This window comes from Mesoplodon densirostris, chromosome 17 (genome assembly GCF_025265405.1).
Source record: "Mesoplodon densirostris isolate mMesDen1 chromosome 17, mMesDen1 primary haplotype, whole genome shotgun sequence".
In the NCBI taxonomy this organism is placed as follows: domain Eukaryota; kingdom Metazoa; phylum Chordata; class Mammalia; order Artiodactyla; family Ziphiidae; genus Mesoplodon; species Mesoplodon densirostris.
The window spans coordinates 3,693,181-3,717,343 of NC_082677.1; the positions used below are offsets into that span (position 1 = coordinate 3,693,181).

Below are 24,163 nucleotides of genomic sequence, written 5' to 3' on the forward strand. Positions count from 1 at the left end.
CCGTCTGGAGGATCAGGAAAGAGAAAACATCTAGACAGACAAGGAGTAGGCAGTCCTGAGATGAGCCTGGCTTAGGTGTTACAGGGGTCCCGCGATCAGGAGCGGCTAAGGGGTCTGGTGTGTCACTGACCCGCCAGCCACAGCTAGGAGGGCAGAGGTGAGGGCCCCCGGCCGGAAGGGGAAGTAGGTACCCGGCTGGGTTGGGAGGCAAAGATGCCCACATTCCTGCATCGCCGTGTTTCCGTCTCCGGTGTTTGTGCAGGAGGGGATTCGGAGGCTGGAACAGAGGCTCGATGCCCAGCTCAGTTAAGGCACCATGTGCCGGTTGTGTGTGTGATTAGCCTGCGTGGACACCAACCAAGGCTTTAGGGAGGATGCAATGGGAGCCTTCGGTAGAGAGCAATCTCTGAAGGCTTCGTTTTGAGCCAGATGTCGTGCTTGTGTTCCTTCAGGGCTGCCTCCTGTTTGGGAAAGTGTAACAGGCATGTCCACATCTGGAAAAACCACAAGGGGCTACTGCTGGTTCTAGTGTGTTCCATGCACAAGGAGACGGGGCTGACTAACTGTATCGGTCCTTGTTCACCATGGCTCTGTCGATGGGAAATATGGCCTGTTTATTCCGCATTGTTTACGTAAATCGGTGTTTTACAGAGTTTGAATTCAAAGGCCATGTAAGGAGGGAGGTAGGGAGAAGGACCCATTGGAAAGGTAGCCGAGCTGAGGATGCTCAGAGACTGATCTGCAAGCATTTTGAAGATCTGGGGGCGGGGGGACAGGGGGCATACAGAGGGCAGGGAGAAGATAGGGAAAAAATGAACATTTAAAATAGGAAAATCCCAGTGTCTTATAATTTCTCATTATTTTCTGTTGTCCCATCACTACTTAAGATCCAACTATATATATATGACAATTCCCAGAACAATTTGTAGATTTTTAAATAAATTCAGTCTGGCTTTAGTAATTCTGTTATCTCAGAGTTAAAAAGATGAATGAAATACATTTATGAAACTATAAGTTAGAAGAAACTAAACTTCATGTTCTTTTGTTTGACCTTTCAGGTGTTAAAAAGAATTTTTAAATGGGAATGATATTCATCTAAATCCTAAAAACTGAAAAATTGAATGGGAGGGAATTTAAGTGGTAAAACAAAAGAGTGAGAGTGCTGTGTAGGAATTTACATTTTAAATGTTTTTCATGCCTTCAAAAGTATGGCTTCAGTCTCTTCATTAACAGTTTGACCCAATACCCTTTCTCTGGATGATTATAAAATGTGGTCTTTCTTTCCGTTCTAAAGGAAATGGATCATCATTTATTTTTTGGATGTGGATAGATTGTATGTTCTCCTGTTTATATATGAATATCTCTTTAGGTCTTTGTACTAGAGTAATATTATCTGGAGATAGCCCAGTTGTTTGTATGTAAAAGTGAGAAAATTGGGGATTTTTTTTCGCCTTCTGGAGCTGGGCATCGCAGCCAGCATCCCTGACAATGAGGGGCTTGTTGAGCTACACAGAGGTCAAGGGTGTGGGCAGCTCCTGACTCCCTTGGTTTGTTTTCCCTTAGGTTTTCTGGGGTCACTGCATCAACGCCTTGGTCCACTCCCTCATCCTCTTCTGGTTTCCCATGAAAGCGCTGGAGCACGGTAGGTAATGGCTTCGGGATCCACCTCTCAGCAGGTAGCTTTGCAGCCCCTCGGTGCCAGTTGTTCACAATTTTCCCCCCAGTTCTGCAGACCCAGAGATCACAGGAACAAATTTCAAAAGAAAAACATACGAAACATCTAATGAGAACTAGTCTCGGCTTAATAGCTTGTAGGTTTCACCCATTCTGGCTCTGAGAACCCATTTTCTTTCTAGTTGCCTGGAGAGTTTTTTTTTTTTTTTTTTTTTTTTGCGGTATGCGGGCCTCTCACTGTTGTGGCCTCCCTTGTTGCGGAGCACAGGCTCCGGACGCGCAGGCTCCGGACGCGCAGGCTCAGCGGCCATGGCTCACGGGCCCAGCCGCTCCGCGGCATATGGGATCCTCCCAGACCGGGGCACGAACCCGTATCCCCTGCATCGGCAGGCGGACTCTCAACCACTTGCGCCACCAGGGAGGCCCCTGGAGAGTTTAAATACTAGGAATTCTAAACTTTATTTTTAATAACCATTTGAGTCAAGGATCTTGAAGAAAAGCACTGTCCTATAATGAAGCATCGATGCCTCTTGTCCACGAGTTTGAAATTTTCTGTTAATTACTTGGGCTTTCGTTTTCCAAGCCTGACATACCTCTGTGCCAAATAACTCAAATCTCGTGAGAGTTTTATTTTATGCCCAGTTTTCTGAAAGTCTCCTTTCCTTGACGTATACTTTTCAAGCAAACGTTTAAAGCTTGCTGGAGGACTGAGTCTCCCTGTTGGTTTCAGTCTTCTCTAAGCTGAAGGAGGGTGTATTCGTTCATCCTTCTTAATACAACCAAAATGTGACCTCTTAAAGAGACATACCTTTTAGTCTCAAAAAGTGAAAATGTATTACAAGAATGCTACTCTTTTACTCCTCTCAAATCATAAAAATCCCCCTGGGGAAAATTACTCCAAATGTTGACTAGACAAGGCCTTTTATTGTATAGAGAACCAACAAATATAAGGTTTCCAAGCTTCTTTGTGTCTGTCAGTGTTTTTCTGTGTTTCAAATGGACACGATTCATCCTCACTGATGTGCTTTAACCTGTCAAATAATTGGCAGAGAAAGTGCATGCACAACGAATGGGTTATAACCTGTGACCTTTTCTCTCAGTTTCATCAGATGCCGTTTTCCTTCAAGGGTCCCTAAGTCTCTGAATCAGAAAATACGATTTTCTGCTTCCAGCCCCACCCCCAAAGGGGCATTCTAGTGGAATCATTCTCTTTGAATGACAAAGCTTTCCTGTGATTCATCTTCACTAAGAGTGGATTTAATTTCTTTTGAAATGGTTTTGTGAGTAAGGGCTTACAAATAGAAGAGTGTTGACTGGTTTGTTTTAGAAGCTCTGACAGTTTGGGGATAAAGCAGCCGTCATGGTATCAGGCTGGGCTGGGATGGGAGGTGGGGTGTCTTGTGTGTCTCGTGAACAGGTTTGGCAGGTGTTCTCTCGTCCAGGAGCCCAGCCTTTCGTCCTTAGGAAGAGACAGGCCCCCCACCCTCTTATCTCGGCATTGACTTTGTCCCTAAGTATGCAGTGCTTGCCTTTGGACTCACAGAAGTTTTGCAAGATGGTCATTTACTCACCTGCTTCAGAAGAAACTAGCATGGCCTATTTTCAGCGAAGATGATGGTTTTCTGATCCCGAGTCATGATTACGTGCTTTGAGATTGTGATTTGTAGTTTATGTTGGGATCATTATTGTTTACCTAGATTCCATCATGTAAATCCATTCATTCTCCTAATGTGGTCTGTATGTAAAAGGGGATAGACTCCAAACAGTTACTAATTTACCTAAGAGGTATCACCAGATGAATTTCAAGTTGATTTCTATCACCCTTACCTGCTTCCCTCAGATTAGCAATTTGCCGGGCAGCCAAAAGAATGATTTTTTTCACCCATCTTTAAAATCATTATCACTATCATTGTCAGCATCATTATTTCATCATATGCCTTCAGCATAGAGGTTTTCTTTTGGTTGTGTTGTAAACAGTAACCTTTTGAGCGAAACTGTTGAAGGTGAAATAAATAGCAAACATTAAGCGTATTTGGCAAAGCACTACAGGAGGCCAGTTGGTGTTCTTCGTCACTAGTTGATGTCCTCTAACAAATGGAATGAATGTTTTAGGATTAATTTCTAAATTCTCACTATTAATATACAGCAAAATGATTCTTGTTCCTTAGCACTATTCATTCATGTGATCCTTATGTCTGAGACACTGTGGTAGATTCTAAGGGTGGTGGGTAAATGAATCGATGCAGGTCTCACCTTCAAGGAGTTTGTAGTCTGGTAAGGTAGTGGGTAGTTCTCTCACAAGGCAGAAAATCATTCTCAAGTAAAATACAGGTAAGGTGCTCTCGGATTGAAGCGGGCTGAGAGAGAGATGACTTTCATTTGGGATGATTCATGGCTCATTCGAGGAGGTAATGTGTAGCCTTAGCCTGAAAGTCCAGGCAAAGGGAGATGTGGAGGGTTAGAGGAAGAGCCACACGAAGGAGAGCGATTCAAGACAGATGTGGAGAGCTTGAGAAGGTCACCCCTTCCAGGGTGGAAGGCAGGGAAAAGTTGGAGAAGGCAGGTGAAAGCTGGATTGCAGAGGGCTTTGAATGCAATGCTAAGAAATCGGGACTTGCTTTGGAAGCAGTGAACAGTCAGTAGAATTTAGATCAAGGCAAGTATTGTGATCAGAGCAATTTGGGGGAGATGAATCCATCGTATCTCGTTAAGGTGAATGGTAGAAGGCAAACTGGTGGCAAGAATCCTAGTTAGGTTTCCGGCTGATCCAGGGGAGCCTAAGGAGGGTTAGACCCAGGGACTGGGAATGTGGTTAGAGAGGAGGGAGCATGTTTAGAGAAGAACTTGTTCAGCAAAATGACTGCAGACCTACGATGCTCCAGGCGCTGAGGGTGCGGTGGGCATAAGAGCATGTCTTGCCCTCTGGGGGCTTCCATAAGGTCCGAGCTGGCCTTCAGGAATCACACACATAATGGCTTCATGGCCAGCGTGCTGCATCCTACAGGCTGCAGGGGAAGCTTGTAATACCAGAACACAGCCGAGTCTAGTGGGTCAAGGAAGCATCTTCTCCAAGGAAGTGATACTTAAGTTCTTAAAAGATGAATAAGGGGTGATCCAGTAGGGCCGGGAGGTATGGGTAAAGGCGGGGAGGAAAAGCCTTCCTGGCAGGGACCACAAGCCCACAGGGCTGGTGCTGCCGAGAAGCTGGGACAGCCCGTGGGCAGTGGCTCCAAACGGGGCGGGGGTCGGAGGGCAGGACTCGGGACCTTGATCAGCCTCTGGTGAGCGTTTCCGGACACTGAGCATCCCTGTCCCTGGACCGTGAACCCGCCCACCATCACCCTTTTCCCTGTCCTTGTGCAGCTATGAATCAGAACACATCTGCACATATTTCCAGCATCCCCTCTGGGTCTGCAACAGCATCCCTCGTCGAGAGAGCTGTAGCATTCTGGGTGTTAGGTGACAGTCAGATCACCAAAACCCAGACGGGGACTTTTTTTTAGTGAAGGGTTTAAGGTAGGAGAGTTACACCATGGGACTTGCCTCTGAGGAAGATAAGCCAGCCGTGTGGAGAAATACATAAGGTCTGGCAAGAGCATGGGTTTTGTGTGTTTGTTTTTTTGGAGGGCAGAAGGAAGTCAGGGGTGAAAACAAGAAAGTTGCAAGTTTGAGAAGAGCCGGGATACGGCAGCTGATTCGATTACGTACGTGCTAATTGTCCTAAACATAAATGCGCTCCTGTTACACTTTGAATCGCCCCTGAGAAGGATGCATTCACTCTGCTCCCAAAGAAGCGTAACAGCGTGACACCAGTTTGAGACAAACTGGGGCACTTTCAGAGTATGGGGACCCTGATCTCACAGAACAGTGCCTTTGGGCCCCCCTCCAGCCCCAAGTCCTGCTGGAAATTGTCCATCAGACACGTGCCACTCAGAGCCCTGAGGGGCTTTGCTCGACCAGGGGCTGAGGTCCGCAGAGCAGCTTTGTTCCATTGTTTCACGCTCTGTGGATTTTGTCGCGAAGATGGTGGATTTTACCAGGAGATTCTCTCCGGTCTCCATGGAGACAGGCTTAGGTATATGCAGTGCTGGTCACCTCCCAGCGTCATTTTTGGGAAGAAACGTTTCTAAGAAGGTGTGAGCCTGTTCATTCCTTAGGAAGCTTCCAAGAATTTTGCTTTGCTTATTTTTGCGTGGTTTTGGATAGAATTCTCAAAGCATCCCTTGGCTGATGGAGTTGGTGATGATTCATTTGAAGCTTCAAAATACATTTTTCCGCTCCAGCAATTCCGTAAATCAGATTTCTTCCAACCATCACAGCCTGACTTTCACAGCCACAGCTGGCCTGTAGCTCCTACCCTTTGGTCTGAAACATGATTTTAGGTTAAAACCAGAGACATCCCCTTTGCAGGGACCGAAATTCATCAAGACCTTGGTGTCAGGCCACACTCGGGCTTTCCATTGGCGTGTCCAGTCTGCATATTTGAGCAACCCTCCTTGAAGTGGAATGTGGTTATTGGCAAAAGGACGTAAACTCCGTTTTGATTCAAAAAAAGGAAATTTTCAGATTTTTCTTGATGAAATTTAAGAGGGAGGTGGTGGGAATATACTTACCAGCAGAGGAAAATTCCCGAAAAAAAAGTTATTCTTGATTCCTCACAGTGCACACGCTGGAAACCATTCCCTCCTCTTTCTAGAAGAAGAAATACCCTGTGGATACTTTGAAATACCATTGGCACTAATTAAGCAACAGGGTCTCTGAACATTCTTGGAGAAGGCTATTTTATACTTTTTAGTAAATGTGCTGCTGTAAGACGAGGCATGTTTTATAAACTGAAATAACAGTGCACATGTATAAAATGAGATATAGGGTCCTTCTCTCTGCCTGTGCCATTATTGGGCCATTTAAGCTTGAATTATTTATGACCTATACCTATTACTGTAAACTTGGTTATTTTATATCACATCAGTTTCACGTTAAGCTGAGTTGGCGCATGACTGCCTTTGTTCTCCGAGATGGCAACGTCTTAAAATCAATTGCTCATTCATTGAAAAAAAAAAAAAAGATAAGTGAACGTGTCCTCTGTGCAGGTCAGTATTGGTAGATGGTAGTGCACGTAACAGGCAAGTTCCATGCCCTCGTGGAGCTTACACTGGACAAGGCAGGACTGAACAGAAAGTGGAGCGAGAGGACAGTCAAGGTCAAATGGAGCGCATACCAAGGACCTCCAACCTGGTTCCAGCTGTAAGGATTGTCCCCCAGAGGATGTGGCAGCGTAGCTGAAGGATGAGCAGGAACAAGCTCGGAAAAGAGTAGGGAGGGAGGGGTTTCAGGTTACGGGAAAGAGCGTGGGGTGAGAGGGTGAGACTCCTAGTCAAAGAAGACCCCTGTGGGCGGAGGATTGGGGAGCAAGGCTGTGAGACTGACTGCCTTGGGACGATAAAGGATGGAGACCACGGAATCGGACCATTTCCAGCCTGTTGGGACAAGTGAGCCTTTTGTAGTATGAGTTTACTGGGAGCCTTTGGTAGGTTATAAGCAGAGAACCATGCATCTGATGAATTTTAGTGTGACCACACCGGCCGGGATGGTTGTCGGCATCTGGCTGGTTGGCTGCTGTGTGGTCTTGTGTCGTGACCATGTCAGAGAAGCGGATGGATTAGAGGGCTGCTTAGGAAGTAGAATTGGAAGGTCTGATATTGCAGTAATGAGTGCTGCTTCCCTAGTCTGCCTGGCTGTACTGTGTCCTCAACCTGTCAGGAGAATTTGCTGTCCTGTCACAAAGCTTACCTGTAAAAGACTATATTTTAAGGCATTTTAAAGTAAGGTATGGGAAACAATAGCCGACATTTCTTCCCAGTGCAAAGTCACTGACCATACTGTGTACCCATTTTAAGATCTAAGATAAATGAAAAAGATCCAGAGACGAACATTCAATGCTAAATGGGACAGAAAACGGGAGTAGTAACTCCATGTGGCCTCTGCCATCTGGGAAAACCACTGAGAGGACAGGGTAGTATGAACAGTCACAAAATCCTGAAGCATATAAATGAAGTGAATGGAACTTGCTCACTAAAAACGAGAAAGACAGAACACTCTGGAAGCTTCTTGGAATTATACAAATGAAACTATAGCTAGCGTATAAATCTAAATCACTAGTTGCTGACCCAGTCACTGTAGTACATTCAAAACCAAGTCTCCAAATGCAAAACGTTTTCTTCTGTTCTGGTTAGTCTTAAACACAGTGAACTAGTAACGTAAAGTCCGCCTCATGCGCCTACAGCTCTGTTGTTTGGAAACACAGAATAGGGCAGAAGGGCCGTTGCTTTCACGCACTTAAATGTTTCTTACATTTCAGTGTCTCTCTTAATAAACACTGGGCTACATATATTTTAAACAGTTGGGTTTGATGCCATGTTGTAAGAAGCGTGAGCCAGAGTTCCCAGATTTCACCCATACAGCTTCTATTGGGAAGTTGAATCGAGGTGTATTAAGGTGGGAATAGCTGCTACAACAAACAGCCCCCAAATAGCAGGGCCTTAGTCCAGTAAAGGCTTATTTCTGCCTCGTGTAACGATCAAACGGAGAAATGCATTGTACGTGGGTGTATTGACTGTATTTTCTTATTTTCTGCATTTGTGATGCCCTGATCTTTGGGCCCGTGATCCTGGAGAGACTGTGCTCCCAGGGTTGGCTAATTCCTAGGGAGAGCAAACAACTGTCCCACAAGCATGCCTTTGCTTCACAGCCAACCATTCTGGCTCCCACACCCCCAGCCCTCTCTGTACCTCACTCTCTCACACCACGCCAATATCCCCTGCCCTAAATCACCCCTGGGCCAGGTACCACATAACTAGGGATCAACCTAAAACCCAGAGACTGTTGAAATTATTCACACTGTCCAATCCTGAGCTTCAACAGCGTACCTACCCTGCTTTGTCCATTTTGTCCTGTGAAAACCCCACTAGAGGCTCTGGGCCATGCTCTCCCCTCCTGCCCTCCTGACTGACCCTGGTGCTTTCCCTTGGCCCTGCCTGACACCCCGTGCATCCTGTTTCTAGGGATCTGTGAGTATAAACTCCTTCCTTCACGATCATCACGTCCACGTCTGTGTGTCTTTCGACACCTGATTAAACCAAGCTCTAGTCATCCTCAATACAGTGGCGCTCCATCTGTGCAGGGCCCCCGAGTTCACCCTCAGCCTTCACGTGGGGATGGGAGAGAGCAGGAGAAGGACTGCTTGCCCGTAACCTCCCCTGGCAGGAAGCGATCCATCACTTCTGCTCATGTCTGATTGGCAAGAACTAGTCATGGGGCCCCACCTGCATACGAAGGGCCGCGGGACGTCATTAGACCCTGCTCCCAGGAATAAAGAAAGAGTCTGTGCCTACGAGGTGGCTGTTTGACATTGGCAGGCAATCGAGTTCACTTTCCATCATTTTTACTTCCTTTTTAAAATCTATTTTTAGTAAACAAGAGTGAAAAAAGAGATTGAAATCTGAGTTTCATATCCTTAACTTTATCCAGCAGAAATGTCAGTACGGAGGAGAAAATCCAGCACAAGGCTTATATAACCAGGAACTTAACCCAGTGCTGGTTATGAATGTAATTATAATCACTAACACTTGTATAAACTCTGCCTTTTAGAGACTCCTTCCAATAGCTTATACCACTCTTTACCAAGGAAGGAAAAAATAAATTTTCTCTTTGTGAATACATAGCGTTGGAAGCAGAAAGAATTGTTTCAGTTGTAGTACAGACAGTACGGACATTTGAGCAGGATGAATTTGAAGCTTATTTGTAAATTAGCTACTTGAAACTTGGAAGACATTTTCACTCTTCATATTCATCTAATAGTAGCTGGTTGGCATCATACCTCCTCTGAGCCTCCGGAGTCTTAAGAGGCCCCAAGGGTGAGACGGGGGGAATGGAGAGCCTGATTAATATTCTGGAATCAGGCCTGCTCTGAACTAGTGCTGCTGAAGGTTCTAGAAGCAAAAGGGTGGGAGAAGGAAAACCAGGAGGAACTTGGCATCTGCTCTGCAGCCAGGATTCTTGGCAGGTATCCTGACGTGGAGGGAATGGTGCCACCTCCCCTAATTCTCCTGACGGAGTCCTATGTGAGTGAGATACCTGTGATTTTTTTTTTTTTTTTTTTTTTTTTTTTTTTTTTTTTTGCTGTACGCGGGCCTCTCACTGCTGTGGCCTCTCCCGTTGCGGAGCACAGGCTCCGGACACACAGGCCCCGCGGCCATGGCTCGCGGGCCCAGCCGCTCCGCGGCATGTGGGATCCTCCGGGATCGGGGCACGAACCCGTGTCCCCTGCATCGGCAGGCGGACTCTCAACCACTGCGCCACCAGGGAGGCCCCCCTGTGATTTTTTTAAAAAATAAAATTTAGGGCTTCCCTGGTGGCGCAGTGGTTGGGAGTCTGCCTGCCGATGCAGGGGACACGGGTTCGTGCCCTGGTCCGGGAAGATCCCACATGCCGTGGAGCGGCTGGGTCCGTGAGCCATGGCCGCTGAGCCTGCGCGTCCGGAGCCTGTGCTCCGCAATGGGAGAGGCCACAGCAGTGAGAGGCCCGCGTACCGCAAAAAAAATAATAATAATAATAATAAAATAAAATCAAAATAAAATTTAATAAATTTATAATAAAATAAATAAATTAAATTAAATTATTTAAAATAAATTTTTATTTATTTTATTTTTGGCTGTATTGGGTCTTTGTTGCTGTGTGTGGGCTTTCTCTAGTTTCATCGAGCAGGGGCTACTCTTTGTTGCAGTGCGCGGGCTTCTCATGCGGTGGCTTCTCTTGTTGCGGAGCACGGGCTCTAGGTGCACGGGCTTCAGTAGTTGTGGCACGTGGGCTCAGTAGTTGTGGCTCACGGGCTCTAGAGCGCAGGCTCAGTAGTTGTGGCGCACGGGCTTAGTTGCTCTGTGGCATGTGGGATCTTCCCGGCCCAGGGCTCGAACCCCTGTCCCCTGTCTTGGCAGGCGTATTCTTAACCACTGCGCCACCAGGGAAGCCCTACCTGTGATTTGGAATCCAGGCACTCCACGGATTCTTACTGCACTAAAAACACACACATACATTCACCCCATCTGTTTTCCTGATTATTAAACCCTGTCTTTTCTGGCTGCACAGCACTATGCTATAACTTAGTCTTCAGATTTTGCTTTTTGTCAGAGCCCTTTCTGAATACATTTTTGTGGTTTAGCTGGGCCATGATGTAATGTGTTTAATGAGCATTTAATTGAAATGGCATCCTTATAAGATGTCATCAACCTAGCCCTCTGGAAGCATCTGAGGTGAGTTCCTTTATCATTCTGTTTAGAAAACAAGACATACTTTTGTTACAAACCGTGGGTTTTCCCACAGATATTTTCAGAGAGCTTTTTGCACGCAGCATTTGGGGCCATCACTACTCACGTGAAGGGTCCATGTGGGTTTGTCCCCATTGTTCACAACAGTCTGTTTTAGTGTCTGCGTTTCTAAACCTCATTTGGCTAAACCTACATCATGTCAGTCCCTGGATCCAACCAGATTTTGCAAATAATGTAAGTCTGGACGAACAGGCTCAGCGGCTGCTTTGGGTCTGAGGGTTCTGAAGCCAAGGCATTGTACCGGCTTCTAAGAGAATGACTGTCTCTCAGGACGCGGCTTCTAGCTCTGGTATTTTGTAATAATACTTTCGATGTATATGGTCGGCACCATCCTTATACTAGGTTTTACCCCACATGTGGCCACAGCTGGTCATTCTAAATGGGACTCAGTGCTTTATCCGACAAAGCAGTTGGGAAACCTTCTTGCTCTTTCAGGTTCTTTACTCTGTGGAACTCCTTCCCTGGACTTTTGGTCCGGCAGCGTTTCAGCTCTCGTCTGGGTGGATCTGATCCTCAGCCTGCAAAGGGCTGGCTGGTCTCACACTGTTCAGTGAAACGCCAGCGGTGCTGACGCCAGAGGCAGCCCGATCCTCCTTCCCTCTGCCCTGGCTCTGCTGAGCCCTCGTGTGCTAATGCTAGGTTTCCGTTGGCGAATGCTCAGTGTCCTGCTGGTTAACAAAGGTCTGGTGAGATCACCTGTCTCCACTTGCACGTTTGGTGGATCTCTTTTACCCCTTTTTTAGAACCTGGTGTGGTCTGGCCCCTGCTGACCTCAACATTCTGGCCACCGTAGTGCTCCTGTCCCACACCCCACCCTGCCCCGTGCATCTCAAGGTTCTACTCCAGCAGGGCAGGAGTCCACCTCCATGCCTCTAGGCAGCCGAGTCCTTTTGTGCCTGAACTGTCCTTTCCCCTCTCTCTGCCCCCTTCCTCCCAAACATCCCTCTATACCACCCCATGCTGCTTTGTCTGCAGTTATCTTCTTATTGTTTACATAGATGGTGGATACATGTTGTTCTGAAGGCTGGCTTGGGGACCCAATTACTCATCTTGGCTTGGGGGTTCTTTTTCTCCTATCAAAAAAAAAAATCACTTGAGATTTTAAATATCCAACTAAAATGAAAACAGCTATAAACCACAGGAAAGTTGTTTTCCTGAGTGGAGTGATGGAATCGTAACAGTACTGTTAAGATTAAACAAAGTGGGAAGAAGTAATTTGTCAGCAACATGCTTCAGGAATAAACTGGACAGTCCAAACGGGCTTTTCCAGCCTTGAATTATCAGCAAGCTGTATCTTATTAATGCGTTCATCTGCCAATGATTGTTTAGGACTTCAGATCTTTTCTTCAGGAGGATGTTATTGGCAAATTTTAACAAGGAATGATGCCCACAGGTATTTGCCTCTGAAACAGTTGAAGTATAACCTTCAAGAGAAAACTGTATTCTGTGGGAATTTCCCCAACAGGGTGGGCAAAGCAATGACTTGTGACTTGTTTAGTGGATGCTGTCTTTTCTGAGGCTCTTGACATGTCCCAGAATCTCAAGTTAGTTTGGGAGTTTCTCCTCCAAGGAATCAATTATTCCCAGGTGGTATTAGTCTCGATTGGGATAGGAGATGCTCCTTCCTAGGCAGAAAGCTAAAATGCAGTATTGAATTATCCTTCCAAAATGATGAGCTGAAATAGTAGGGTTATCCTGCTTCACTAAAAGTTATCTGAAGTGCATTCAGATTAGTTCAAGGGCAAACATATCATTTAATGCCAGTAGCATTTTACTGCCATGGCAAGGTAGAAATGAATGCATTATAAAATTCTAGAAGCTGCGGTTGGAAGATGTCCCTGGGTTTCACTGTCAGTTCCTTCTGTTCATGCCAGATTGCCAGCATGGTGGTCCGTGGTCTTAATTGTCTCCATGGATATGTTCTCTTCACCAGTGAGCTCTCAGTCCCAGACATAATCACAGAGTTTACCCACTTTAAAGGCCATCAAGCGATGGCAGTTGCATCCCTTTGTACCAAGGCCTCACCCTGTTTCTCTGCTGATGGTGTGAATTGTGAGGTCCCACCACACTCTCCTCCTCGGCCTGACCACAGAGGAGGAGGTTCCCTTCATTAGTCACTCTTTTTTTTTTAATAAATTTATTCATTTATTTATTTTATTTTTGTCTGCATAGGGTCCTCGTTGCTGCGCGCGGGCTTTCTCTAGTTGTGGCGAGCGGGGGCTACTCTTCGTTGCGGTGCGCGGGCTTCTCGTTGCGGTGGCTTCTCTTGTTGTGGAGCACCGGCTCTAGGTGCATGGGCTTCAGTCGTTGTGGCACACGGGCTCAGTAGTTGTGGCTTGCAGGCTCTAGAGCACAGGCTCAGTCGTTGTGGCTTGCGGGCTCTAGAGTGCAGGCTCAGTCGTTGTGGCGCGCGGGCTTCGTTGCTCCGCGGCATGTGGGATCTTCCTGGACCAGGGCTCGAGCCTGTGTCCCCTGCATTGGCAGGCGGATTCTTAACCCCTGCGCCACCGGGGAAGCCCTGCATTAGCCACTCTTACTTCGGGGTATATTCTCTCTACCTGTTCTGGCTCCTCTGTTTTCTTTCCTCTAATGCTGTGATTCTCAATCCGGGGAAGTTTTCCCCCAGGAGACACTGGCATTGTCTGGAGGCGTTTTGGGTTGTCACAACTGGCTTCTAGTGGGGAGAGGCCAGGGGTGCTGCCAGACACCCTATAATCACAAGACAGTGCCGCCCCCAGCCCCGCAACTAAGAATTACCTAGAAAAATGTCAGCAGTGCTGAGATTGAGCAGCTCCGGGCTAATGAAATGCTCACCCCAACTCAGAATAAAAGGCCAGATCTCAAGGGACTACTGCTGCTTCCCGCACTTGTGCCCTGGGTGGTACAGAATCTCTGCTGTGTGAATCTCATTTTCTTTCCACCTATTTCGCTGCTAGAAAGTTCCTCCCCGTTAGGTGTTGGTATTTCAGAAGAGGTCTTCTTAGTCTAATTATTTTTCCCCTTGAAGTTGTCTCCTTTTATTCTTTGGGGTCCATTTTTCTAACTCAGTTAATGAAAACCATCTTGTATTACAAAGCTTACAGTTTCTCACTAAGCGTGTGACCTTGCATGTCATTTAGCTTCTCTTTGCTGCCCCAGTTGGCTCATCTGAAATATGCAGGCCATAATACCATTTCATAGCATTGTTAGAGTATTAAAGAAGTATTACATATATTAGTGTTGCGTATTAGTAATGCTAATAGTCATATATTAGCATCACATGTATTAGTAAGTATACTCACGTAGGTAAAGTGCTTAGAACAGAGCCTGTCTTATACTTAGTAACATGTTATCTATTTTCAATGTAGAATTAACAATGTCTAACAGTTTTTTATTCATTATCTGTATATCCTTAAAATATGAAACACAGGGCTTCCCTGGTGGCGCAGTGGTCGAGAGTCTGCCTGCCGATGCAGGGGACACGGGTTCGTGCCCCGGTCTGGGAAGATCCCACATGCCGCAGAGCGGCTGGGCCCATGAGCCATGGCCACTGAGCCTGCGCGTCCGGAGCCTGTGCTCAGCAACGGGAGAGGCCACAACAGTGAGAGGCCCGCATACCGCAAAAAAAAAAAAAAAAAAGAAACACATTCTAAGCCCTCCCTATTTAGACAAATGCTTTGTATATTTAATTTCTTTTAGTACATGAATCAACCAGCATTTGAAATATTACTATCAAAAGGAAATTCACAAGTTGTCAAGCCATAATTGTAAACCTTGTTTTTCAGCTTAGTCTCCTGGCCCTTCTAAGTCTTCCATCTGACCAGAGTTTTCTCTAGACTCTGTCAGGGCTTCGTGTAGGTAGAACTTCAGGGCCCTCAGATCACTGCTTTTCTCAATTAAAGGGTCTTTTCTTCATTCATGAACACATAAGATGAGACTGAGGTTAGGAAATCCATCCTGAGCTAAAATGAACAGGACGAAGCTCTGAAGCTCTCAGGTTTCTACCACTGAATCCCTGACTTAGCAGCTAAGAACATGGACCTTAGAATCTTAGCATTTTCTACCTAAAAGAACCTTGGTGATAATTCAGTCATCGTTGTCTGTATCTGATAGAACCACCCCCATTTTGTAGGTGTGGACACTGAGACCCAGAACCTAAAATGTTAAAATACTAAATCACGGCAAAGCTGGAACAGGAGAGCCGGGCTCAGCAAGGTCTTCTAACCCTCGTTACTGGGAGTTTTTTCTACCAACCAACTCCTTCTCTCCTCCTCATTTTCCCAAGTATCCTTTTGTCTCTCTTCCTAATAGCACCACGCTTCACTGCTATCTCTTCTTCCTGTTGTAAATTTCAGGCATTGATCACATGGTACCTCGTTTTCACGGGCCACCCTTTTCGTCAGTGTTCCTGCGTTAATATGACCGAGTGAATGATACCACCTCGTTACTCAGACCCCAAACCTCAAAATCTCTGTTGATTCCTCCCATTCTTTCTCACCCCCCCTCCAGATCAAAAACAAATGCTGTCATCTCTCTGTTCAGAATACATGCCAAAAGCTGTCACTTCATTCTGCTTCCAACATACACGTTGGCCTGCAGGGTCCACCAGAACTTCTGTGATGGTGGAGATGTCCTGTATCCGTGCTCTCCAGGACAGTTGCTGCAAGCCACGTGGCTCCTGACTGAGCATCTGAGACGTGGTTATGTGGGACTGAGGAACTGGATTTTTTAAATAACAGCTTTATTGCTATATAATTTACATACCATACAGTTCACCTGATTTCGGGGGCGGGGGTCAAAACCACGATGCTAATGATTTTATAAGGATATTACAGTGCGGCCAGGGTTACCAGAGGACCACTTGAGACCCCTTCTGTGCGTGTGCCCGGCCGGGACTTCCTCGCGACCACAGGAATGAGGGGGCTGCGTGGGCTGTGCAGTCTCTCATCCAGTGAGGGCTCGTCATCCTGATAGTATTATAGTTTATCTCCTAGGGGCAGCATGAAACCAGCTGCAGCAGGTCAACCCAAAGCCTATCTATTTCCTACCTGGCGGCGCATGCTCCACGGTTTTCATGCTGCAAAGTTTCTCGCTCAGAGGCTACAAAGTTTCTGTTTTAGATGCTGTTCCTCTATGAGTCATGGCCTCATTAAGTGCAGAAGAAGGAAGTGGCTTTGCTTTTTGTCTAACGCCTATACATGAGGAGGCTGTCCTTGGGCCCCGCCCTGTCTTTCCTGCCTCACACCCATTTACATTGTACAGTTCTGTGGTTTTTAATGTATTCACGTGGTTTTGCAGCTATCACCTTAATCAATGTTCAAGCATTTTCATCACCCCCAAAAGGAACTCCATATCTATCAGCACCCACCCTCCATTCCCACCCAAACACCCTCAGCTCCTGCAACCACAAATCTACTTGCTGTCTCTATAGATTTGCCTATTCTGGACATTTCACGCTGGTAGAATCATATGATACATGGCCTTTTGTGACTGGCTTCTTTCACTTAGCGTAAGATCTTTCAAGGTTCACCCATGTCGTTGCATGTACCAGTACTTTATTCCTCTTAATAGCTCAGTAAAACTCCATTGTATGGATATGTTTTCTCCATTGATGGACTTCTGACTGTTGTGAATGATGCCGCTATCAACATTCATGTATGAGTTTTTGTGTGTTTCATTCATGATTTTATCTCTCTTGGGTGTGTACCTAGAAGTGGAATTGCTGGGTCATATGGTAACTAGGCATAACGTTGGGGGTTTTTTAATTTTTATTTATTTATTTACTTATTTATGGCTGCGTTGGGTCTTTGTTGCTGCGCGCGGGCTTTCTCTAGTTGCGGCAAGCGGGGGCTACTCTTCGTTGCAGTGTGCGGGCTTCTCATTGTGGTGGCTTCTCTTGTTGCAGAGCACGGGCTCTAGGCACGTGGGCTTCAGTAGTTGTGGCTCGCGGGCTCAGCAGTTGTGGCTCACGGGCTCTAGAGCACAGGCTCAGTAGTTGTGGCACAGGCTTCAGTAGTTGTGGCACATGGGCTCAGTAGTTGTGGCTCGAAGGCTCAGTAGTTGTGGCACACGAGCTCTAGAGTGTAGGCTCAGTAGTTGTGGTGCACAGGCTTAGTTGCTTAGCAGCATGTGGGATCTTCCTGGACCAGGGCTCGAACCTGTGTACCCTGCATTGGCAGGCGGATTCCTAACCACTGCGCCACCAGGGAAGCCCCTAGGCATAACCTTTTGAGGAACTGCCTGACAGTTTTACACAGTGGCTGCAACATTTTACTTTCCCACCAGCAGTGTCTGAGGGTTCTAATTTCACCACATCCTCTGCCACCTCTTGTTACTATCTATCTTTTTTATCATAGCCAACCTGGTGGGTGTGAAATGATATCTCGTGGTTTTTGTTTTTGAATCTCCTTGGTGTCTAACGACATTGAGCATCCCTTCATGTACTTGGACATCGGTACCTCTTCTTTGGAAAAATTTCTGTCCAGAGCCTTTTCCCACTTTTCAATTGTGTTGTCTTTTTACCGCTGAGCTGTAAGTTGTTTTTGTATTCTGGATACAGGTTCCTGATCAGATAAATATTTGCAAATATTTTCTCCATTCCGGAGGTTTGTCTTTTCACTTTCAGGATGGTGTCCTCTGAAGCACAAAAGTTTCTAATTTTGATGAAGTCTAATTGATCTACTTGTTTCTTTTGTCGCTGTGCTTTTGGTGCCAAAGCTAAGAAACCATTGCCAAATCTAAGGCCATAAAGATTTAATCCTGTGTTTTATCCTAAGAGTTTTTTGGTTTTAGTTCTATGGTCCATTTTATGTATACAGTTCAGAGGCATTACATTCAGAATGTTTGCAGCCATCACCGATAATCTATTCCAAAATCTTTTCATCACCCTAAATGGAAACGCTGTACACTTGCTGCAGTAATGCCTCATTCTCCCTCTCCTCCCCAATCCCTAGCCGGAACTGAATTTTTTGTATTGTATTTTAATTAATTTAAGTGGAAACAGCAGCTCGAGGCTACCATAGTGGACCCAACTCTGCATGCCACCAGTATCATCCTCCTGGGTGGATTGCTACAATCATTTCCAAACTGGAATTGCATCTGTTATTATTCTGTTCTTGGTCGTCCAGGATCTGTTCTCCCATAAAAGCTGGACTATTCCCTTAAGAACATAACTCATACCATTTTACTCTCTGGTTTCCTGTCGTAGTTAACAGAGAAATTCAAGCTCCCCACCATGACCTACATTAATTGGCCCCTTCTTACTGTCTGGGCGCTCTCCCCAGAGTCTGCAGCCAGACTGGTCTTTGTGATGGTCTTTGAGCTCATCGTTGCTGTCTGTATTCAGACTGTTGGCCAGTTCTCTGCTTGGAACGCTCTAGCCCAGATGTTCACTTAACTCACTCCCTTGAACTATTCCGATCTGCTCAGATGTTACCTCCTCAAAGAGATTTTTCCGGGACTCCCTGTCTAAAATAGCAGCCCCGTCCGTCTCTATTCCATACCTTCTACGTCTCCGTGGCATTTACTACACCTGACATTGTATTGTGTATCTATTTGTTGGTGTGTTTTTGTCTTGTCTCCCTCACTGTACTGGGAGCTCCACGAAGACAGGGACCTTGTCTCCCCACTTCCTGCTTTAAAGTAGGCTTTAAATAAATATTTGTCCTGTAAATAAAAGACTAATGTTACCCCTTTCACAGCTATCATCTCTGTTAGAATCAAATCAGTGGTCACCTGTCTAATCTCAAGTGTTTCTTTATTGAGGCTTTTCTTTAAAAGTGTCATCTTTATTATGAAAACAACCTTAGGGCCAGTTACTAAAATGCGAACCCTTACAGTTTTGAATAGCTGTTTGCTAATACATCAACTTGTGGCCTTCTTGAGCTTAACGTAGCCTCTTCTTTACTTTTCTGATCATTGTTTTCCTTCCTTCCTTTTGAATGAAGTCCTGCCTGAGTTTCGATTCTCCCTTCACCATGTCTCCCCTAGGCTTTGAGATTAATCCTTTTTAAGTCAGTGGCCACCCTAGGGTAACTCTCACGGTCCCCAGGAGCAATCCCTGAGTTTAGGCCAGTTCCTAACACAGCCCGTGATGTCACTTTGTGGGTTCATCTGTCCTTATCCACAAATTTACTTATCTAGAATTAGGAGAAAGGGCATGCCCTGTGGCTGGATGCAGGGTCCCACAATTACCAGATTTTCCCTGTGATGGTACTTGATCCTTATGGTGTTTGCAAAAACTAAAAGGATCTTGATTCTTTAATAAGAATCAGATTCTTCAACAGTTAGGTAAATTGGTGAGCCCAAATATGTGTGTACAACAGCTACTGGGTTGGAAATTTGAACAGAAAAATCCCTATACACTTGGCCTGTAGGCCACAGATGAGTATAAAAGAGACTAAAAGGGGATTGACAGTGTCACCCAAAGAAACTATTTCTGATCTTAAAACAGAGATCTTTGACCCCTCAGGGTAAAAACCAGACTTTTCACAGCAGGCTAGCTGACCCGAACTAGACAATTCTCTTAGAGTTCTGCCTTAGTGACTGTTATGTACATTGTAATAGTCATCCTTAGACGAAGAAAAAATTGGAAAGCTATAAAATTAAAGCTTCAGAATCCTAGTTGTATTGTCTAGGCATCTCTCATTGGGTTGTTTGCATTCACCCATTTATAGACTCCAGAAGTTCACATAGAAGTTGACAGAGAACACAAGTAGTGAATATTCTTTTAAATTCTCTGAGTTCAGTAATCATGAACTCATTTTGTGTCATGTAGTTATCTTCTGCTGTTGGCCTATAATTCCAATTTAGCAAAAATTAAAGATGACTAGTAAATGAACACATGGAAAAGGTCTAATACTGGCACCCACAAAGATAGATTAATATGCTTTTATACTATTCCTTTTTCTAACTGACAAAAGGGAGATTTGAATCTGTATGAAAATGTAAATTTCCACACAGATCAAGTGTTTGGTTGTTTGGTTTGTTGGAAACCTGATTTTGTTTGTTTGCTTCATTTGGCAAAAATATAAGGTGAAAAAATGCAGAGTTAGAAAAAGGAGGCATTAGAATCACAGACAATGCAATTTTCGAAATTCCCTTACATTTTGATAAATGTCTCTAAAGTTCTGTTTTTACATTCTGAATAAATAGATTGTAGCACTCTGCTCTGGAGGGTAATTGTAACCTCTTTGTTTTTCAGATACTGTGTTGGCCAATGGTCATGCCACAGACTATTTATTTGTTGGAAATATCGTTTATACGGTAAGTTTACCTGTTTATTGAATCTTTCTTAGATGGCACATGTGTGGGTTTTACCCCTCCCTTTATATAAAGCCTTTGTCATTATGACTTATTTCACATCTTTAAACTATATATTATAGATTCCTTATCTTGCCTGGCAAAAGGAAGAAAGCTACTCTTTTCTATTTCCTCCAAACTCTGTCTGTGTACTTCTATTCTCCATTGGTGGACAGGGAGCCAAGATTTGGCAACACTTAGAGCTCAGAGTGGTTGTGAAATGCTTACCTCGTATTTGAGTGAAGATTATGCAGAGTTAAGATTTCTGGACAGGTGATCAGCAGATTTCCCCATTCTTCAGATGACTGTTTCACATGTACTTGGAGGGGGGGGAGAAAAACAAAACCAACACCAAGGGAAGGTGATTTCTTCCAAATCTTCCAAGAAGAAAAGGGCAAAGTAACTGTTACTTGTGAGAAGTCAGTCACTAAAATGAGGGCTTTTCTTATAAGAACCTGCCTGTAATTGTCCTAAAACTGACCCCCAGAGAATTAGCTACCAAGATGGCACTTTCAAAGTCCAGACGCCATGGAGAAACTGCCTCTGGGGAGGATTTGGGATTTCTTCTGGGAAGTGAAAATAAGTGAGGATAACTCATTTCCCAAATTCCTTTCTTTCACAGTATGTTGTTGTTACTGTTTGCCTGAAAGCCGGTTTGGAGACTACAGCTTGGACAAAAGTAAGTTTTCTCTAGAATTATTTCTCTATCCACTATAGATATTTTTTATGGTGTAGTATCTTTTTTTTTTTTTTTTTTTAGATTTTTTTTTATTTTATTTTACAAATTTAATCAGTTATACATATACATATGTTCCCATATCCCCTCCCTTTTGCGTCTCCCTCCGACCCTCCCTATCCCACCCCTCCAGGCGGTCACAAAGAACCGAGCTGATCTCCCTGTGCTATGCGGCTGCTTCCCACTAGCTATCTACCTTACGTTTGGTAGTGTATATATGTCCATGCCGCTCTTTCACTTTGTCACAGCTTACCCTTCCCCCTCCCCATATCCTCAAGTCCATGCTCTAGTAGGTCTGTGTCTTTATTCCTGTCTTACCCCTATGTTCTTCATGACTTTTTTTTTCTTAAATTTCATATATATGTGTCAGCATACAGTATTTGTCTTTCTCTTTCTGACTTACTTCACTCTGTATGACAGACTCTAGGTCCATCCACCTCATTACAAATAGCTCAATTTCATTTCTTTTTATGGCTGAGTAATATTTATGGTGTAGTATCTTTTTAAGCCCCAGGAAAACAGTAAACAATATCTAGCTGCCTTATTTTAAATTTTGCATGTAAAAATTGTGGTTTGATCTTTATCAGGGCACATTTGCAATCCAGAGTTCCCTGATGATTCGTTTGCTGAGCACTTAATACAGTTCTAAGCTGTTAATAGTCAGCTCATTTCCAGTGTATATGTGCATTGTATGAAAAAAAATCACACACACAAAGAAAATACAGAAGGACAGAAAGAGGAATTTTTAATTTCCATAATTTTACCACCAAGAGATAGTTATTGTTAATATTTCCTGTATAACCTTCCAGACTTTGTTCTCTGTGTATATTTTTAATAAGACAGCGTATTACAAAACACAGAGTCTGGGCTTCCCTTTTGGCGCAGTGGTTAAGAATCCGCCTGCCAATGCAGGGAACACAGGTTCGATCCCTAGTCCGGGAGGATCCCACATGCCATGGAGCAACTAAGCCCATGTGCCACAACTACTGAGCCCGTGTGCCATAACTCCTGAAGCCCACATGCCTAGAGCCCATGCTCCACAACAAGAGAAGCCACCGCACCACAACGAAGAGTAGCCCCTGCTCGCCGCAACTAGAGAGAGCCCGCACGCAAGAACAAAGACCCAATGCAGCCAAAAATAAATAAATTAAAAAAAAATATATATATATATATATATGTATGTATGTACTTCTACAAGGTCATAGTTCGTGATTAAAGAGTATTGAGTTGTATCAATATCCCATCCCTTATTGAATCAGTCCCCAGTTTTGGACATTTTGGTTATTTCCAACTTTTGAGGATTATGGCCAGTGTTTCACGTTCATCTCTGCTGTTTAAATAGGCTTCTAATTCTGTGCTCATTCATTGGGGGCGGGGTGGGAGGTGAATGTGGAAGCAGAGAATTCGTTGAGAGACAGAGGCAATGAATCCAAGTGAGAGGGGGTAGTGGCTTAGCCTGGGACGTGAGGAGGTGGCGAGCCGTGGTCAGATTTTTTAAAAAGCTGCCAGAGGCTCATGCTGGATTAGATCATGGCGTGTGGCTGAAAAGAAGCCGAGGATCATCCTAGCAAGAGGACAGAGGAGAAGAAATTCGCAACTCAGTAGATGCTCAAAGTGTTGTCGTTAAGGGATGTATCCATTCCAAATTTTTATAAGTTCTCTGGAAAATGAACAGTCAAAGCCTCAAAATGATAAATAAACCCATCTTGTTCGTTTTGTCTGTCCCACGCCCTCTTCCTAGAGCAATGATACCTTATTTATTCCGCTCCAAAATGGAGCGAACACTGGCGAGGGACAGAAAGGAGCCTGGTGACACTGTAGGATGGGTCTACAGGACGGTCAGCTGTGGTGGAAAAAGCACTTTCCTCTTCAGGATAGTTTGGGGCCGCTAGTTACTTAAACTCTCAACCGGTGTTTCGTAGAAATCTTTCCATAAAGAAAGGTGGCGTGGACCCAGGGCTCCTGCAGCGGGTGGCGTTCAGGTGGCTACTGGGTCAGCAGAGAACCCTGCCTGAGTGTCTGTTTTCTCCTGTAGTTCAGTCACCTGGCCGTCTGGGGAAGCATGCTCATCTGGCTGGTGTTTTTTGGCATCTACTCAACCATCTGGCCCACCATTCCCATCGCTCCAGATATGAAAGGACAGGTCAGTGCTATTAACTGGGGGCTTTCCGTGTCTCAGGACAGGTTTGTGTTGCCTGCTTCCGTCGAAATGTATCAGGTGGGAAACAAACCAAATCAAAGCCCCTGGAAGAGGTTGTCCGGGCCACAGAAATAGCCTTGGAAATTTTAACTGTTACATAAACTGTCGACTTAAATCCTCTGACCTACCCAGCTGTGTCCACATTTCCTTCATGAATTGCAAGTTAATTACAGGTCTCATGTGTACAGTTCACGGACTTGGAAAACAGGAGATGTTTTGAGTCATGCATAACCCGTGATTATGCTGATTGTAGTTTCGATGTTGGGTATTACTATACTTTGATTAGGTGATAATTAGTCACCTGTGAAAGATAGATCTAACCACTCTATTAACCAGATCATTAATTAAGCAGAATATCTCATTGTTCATCTCTTAACTGGAGAGGCTGTGATTGAAGACCTTTACGCTAAAATCTAAAATCCTTTAGATTTTATTTTTTTCGTCCTTTATATTATCTTTGTCCACTGTTTGAGATGGAGGCATCACCACTGACACCCTGGATCTTAGGATCCCACAGGATCAGGTCTGAAGAAGACCTTGAAAGCCCTGGGTTCCAAATGCCCTCAGTTACAAATGAAGCTGTAAATTTTGTTTCACAGGGAAATTTTTCAGGGTTTACAAAAGAATATGTGATTGGTAGTAAGGGACACAGAATGTTTATGAAGACATTGCATTTTCTTTTTTCTTTACATTTGAACTCCTTTGGAGGCCTCTGCACTGGCGGTCCCTGGCTGGGTGTGTCCCTCTTCACAGGGCAGGCAGTCGTGGGGCAAGGGCAGCATCCCGACTCTAGTCCATTCCCCGGGTTCCCAGGACCCCGAGTCTTCCAAATGACCAGAAGCCTACTCGCCAGGCCTGCCTGGTTCTCTCCCCGGATCCAGGCCCGGAGCA

The 24,163-nt window shown here is 45.0% G+C and overlaps 1 protein-coding gene across 1 annotated transcript in view; it reads left to right on the forward strand.

Moving 5' to 3' along the window:
* The window catches only part of LOC132477650 (phospholipid-transporting ATPase IB), a 451,641-nt gene that overhangs the window by 305,984 nt on the left and 121,494 nt on the right, over positions 1 to 24,163 (forward strand). The window contains exons 29-32 of the mRNA XM_060080119.1: positions 1,564 to 1,642; positions 20,239 to 20,300; positions 20,959 to 21,015; positions 23,108 to 23,215. Of these exons, the coding sequence (XP_059936102.1) occupies positions 1,564 to 1,642; positions 20,239 to 20,300; positions 20,959 to 21,015; positions 23,108 to 23,215 (306 nt within the window). The remainder of the gene's footprint in view (positions 1 to 1,563; positions 1,643 to 20,238; positions 20,301 to 20,958; positions 21,016 to 23,107; positions 23,216 to 24,163) is intronic.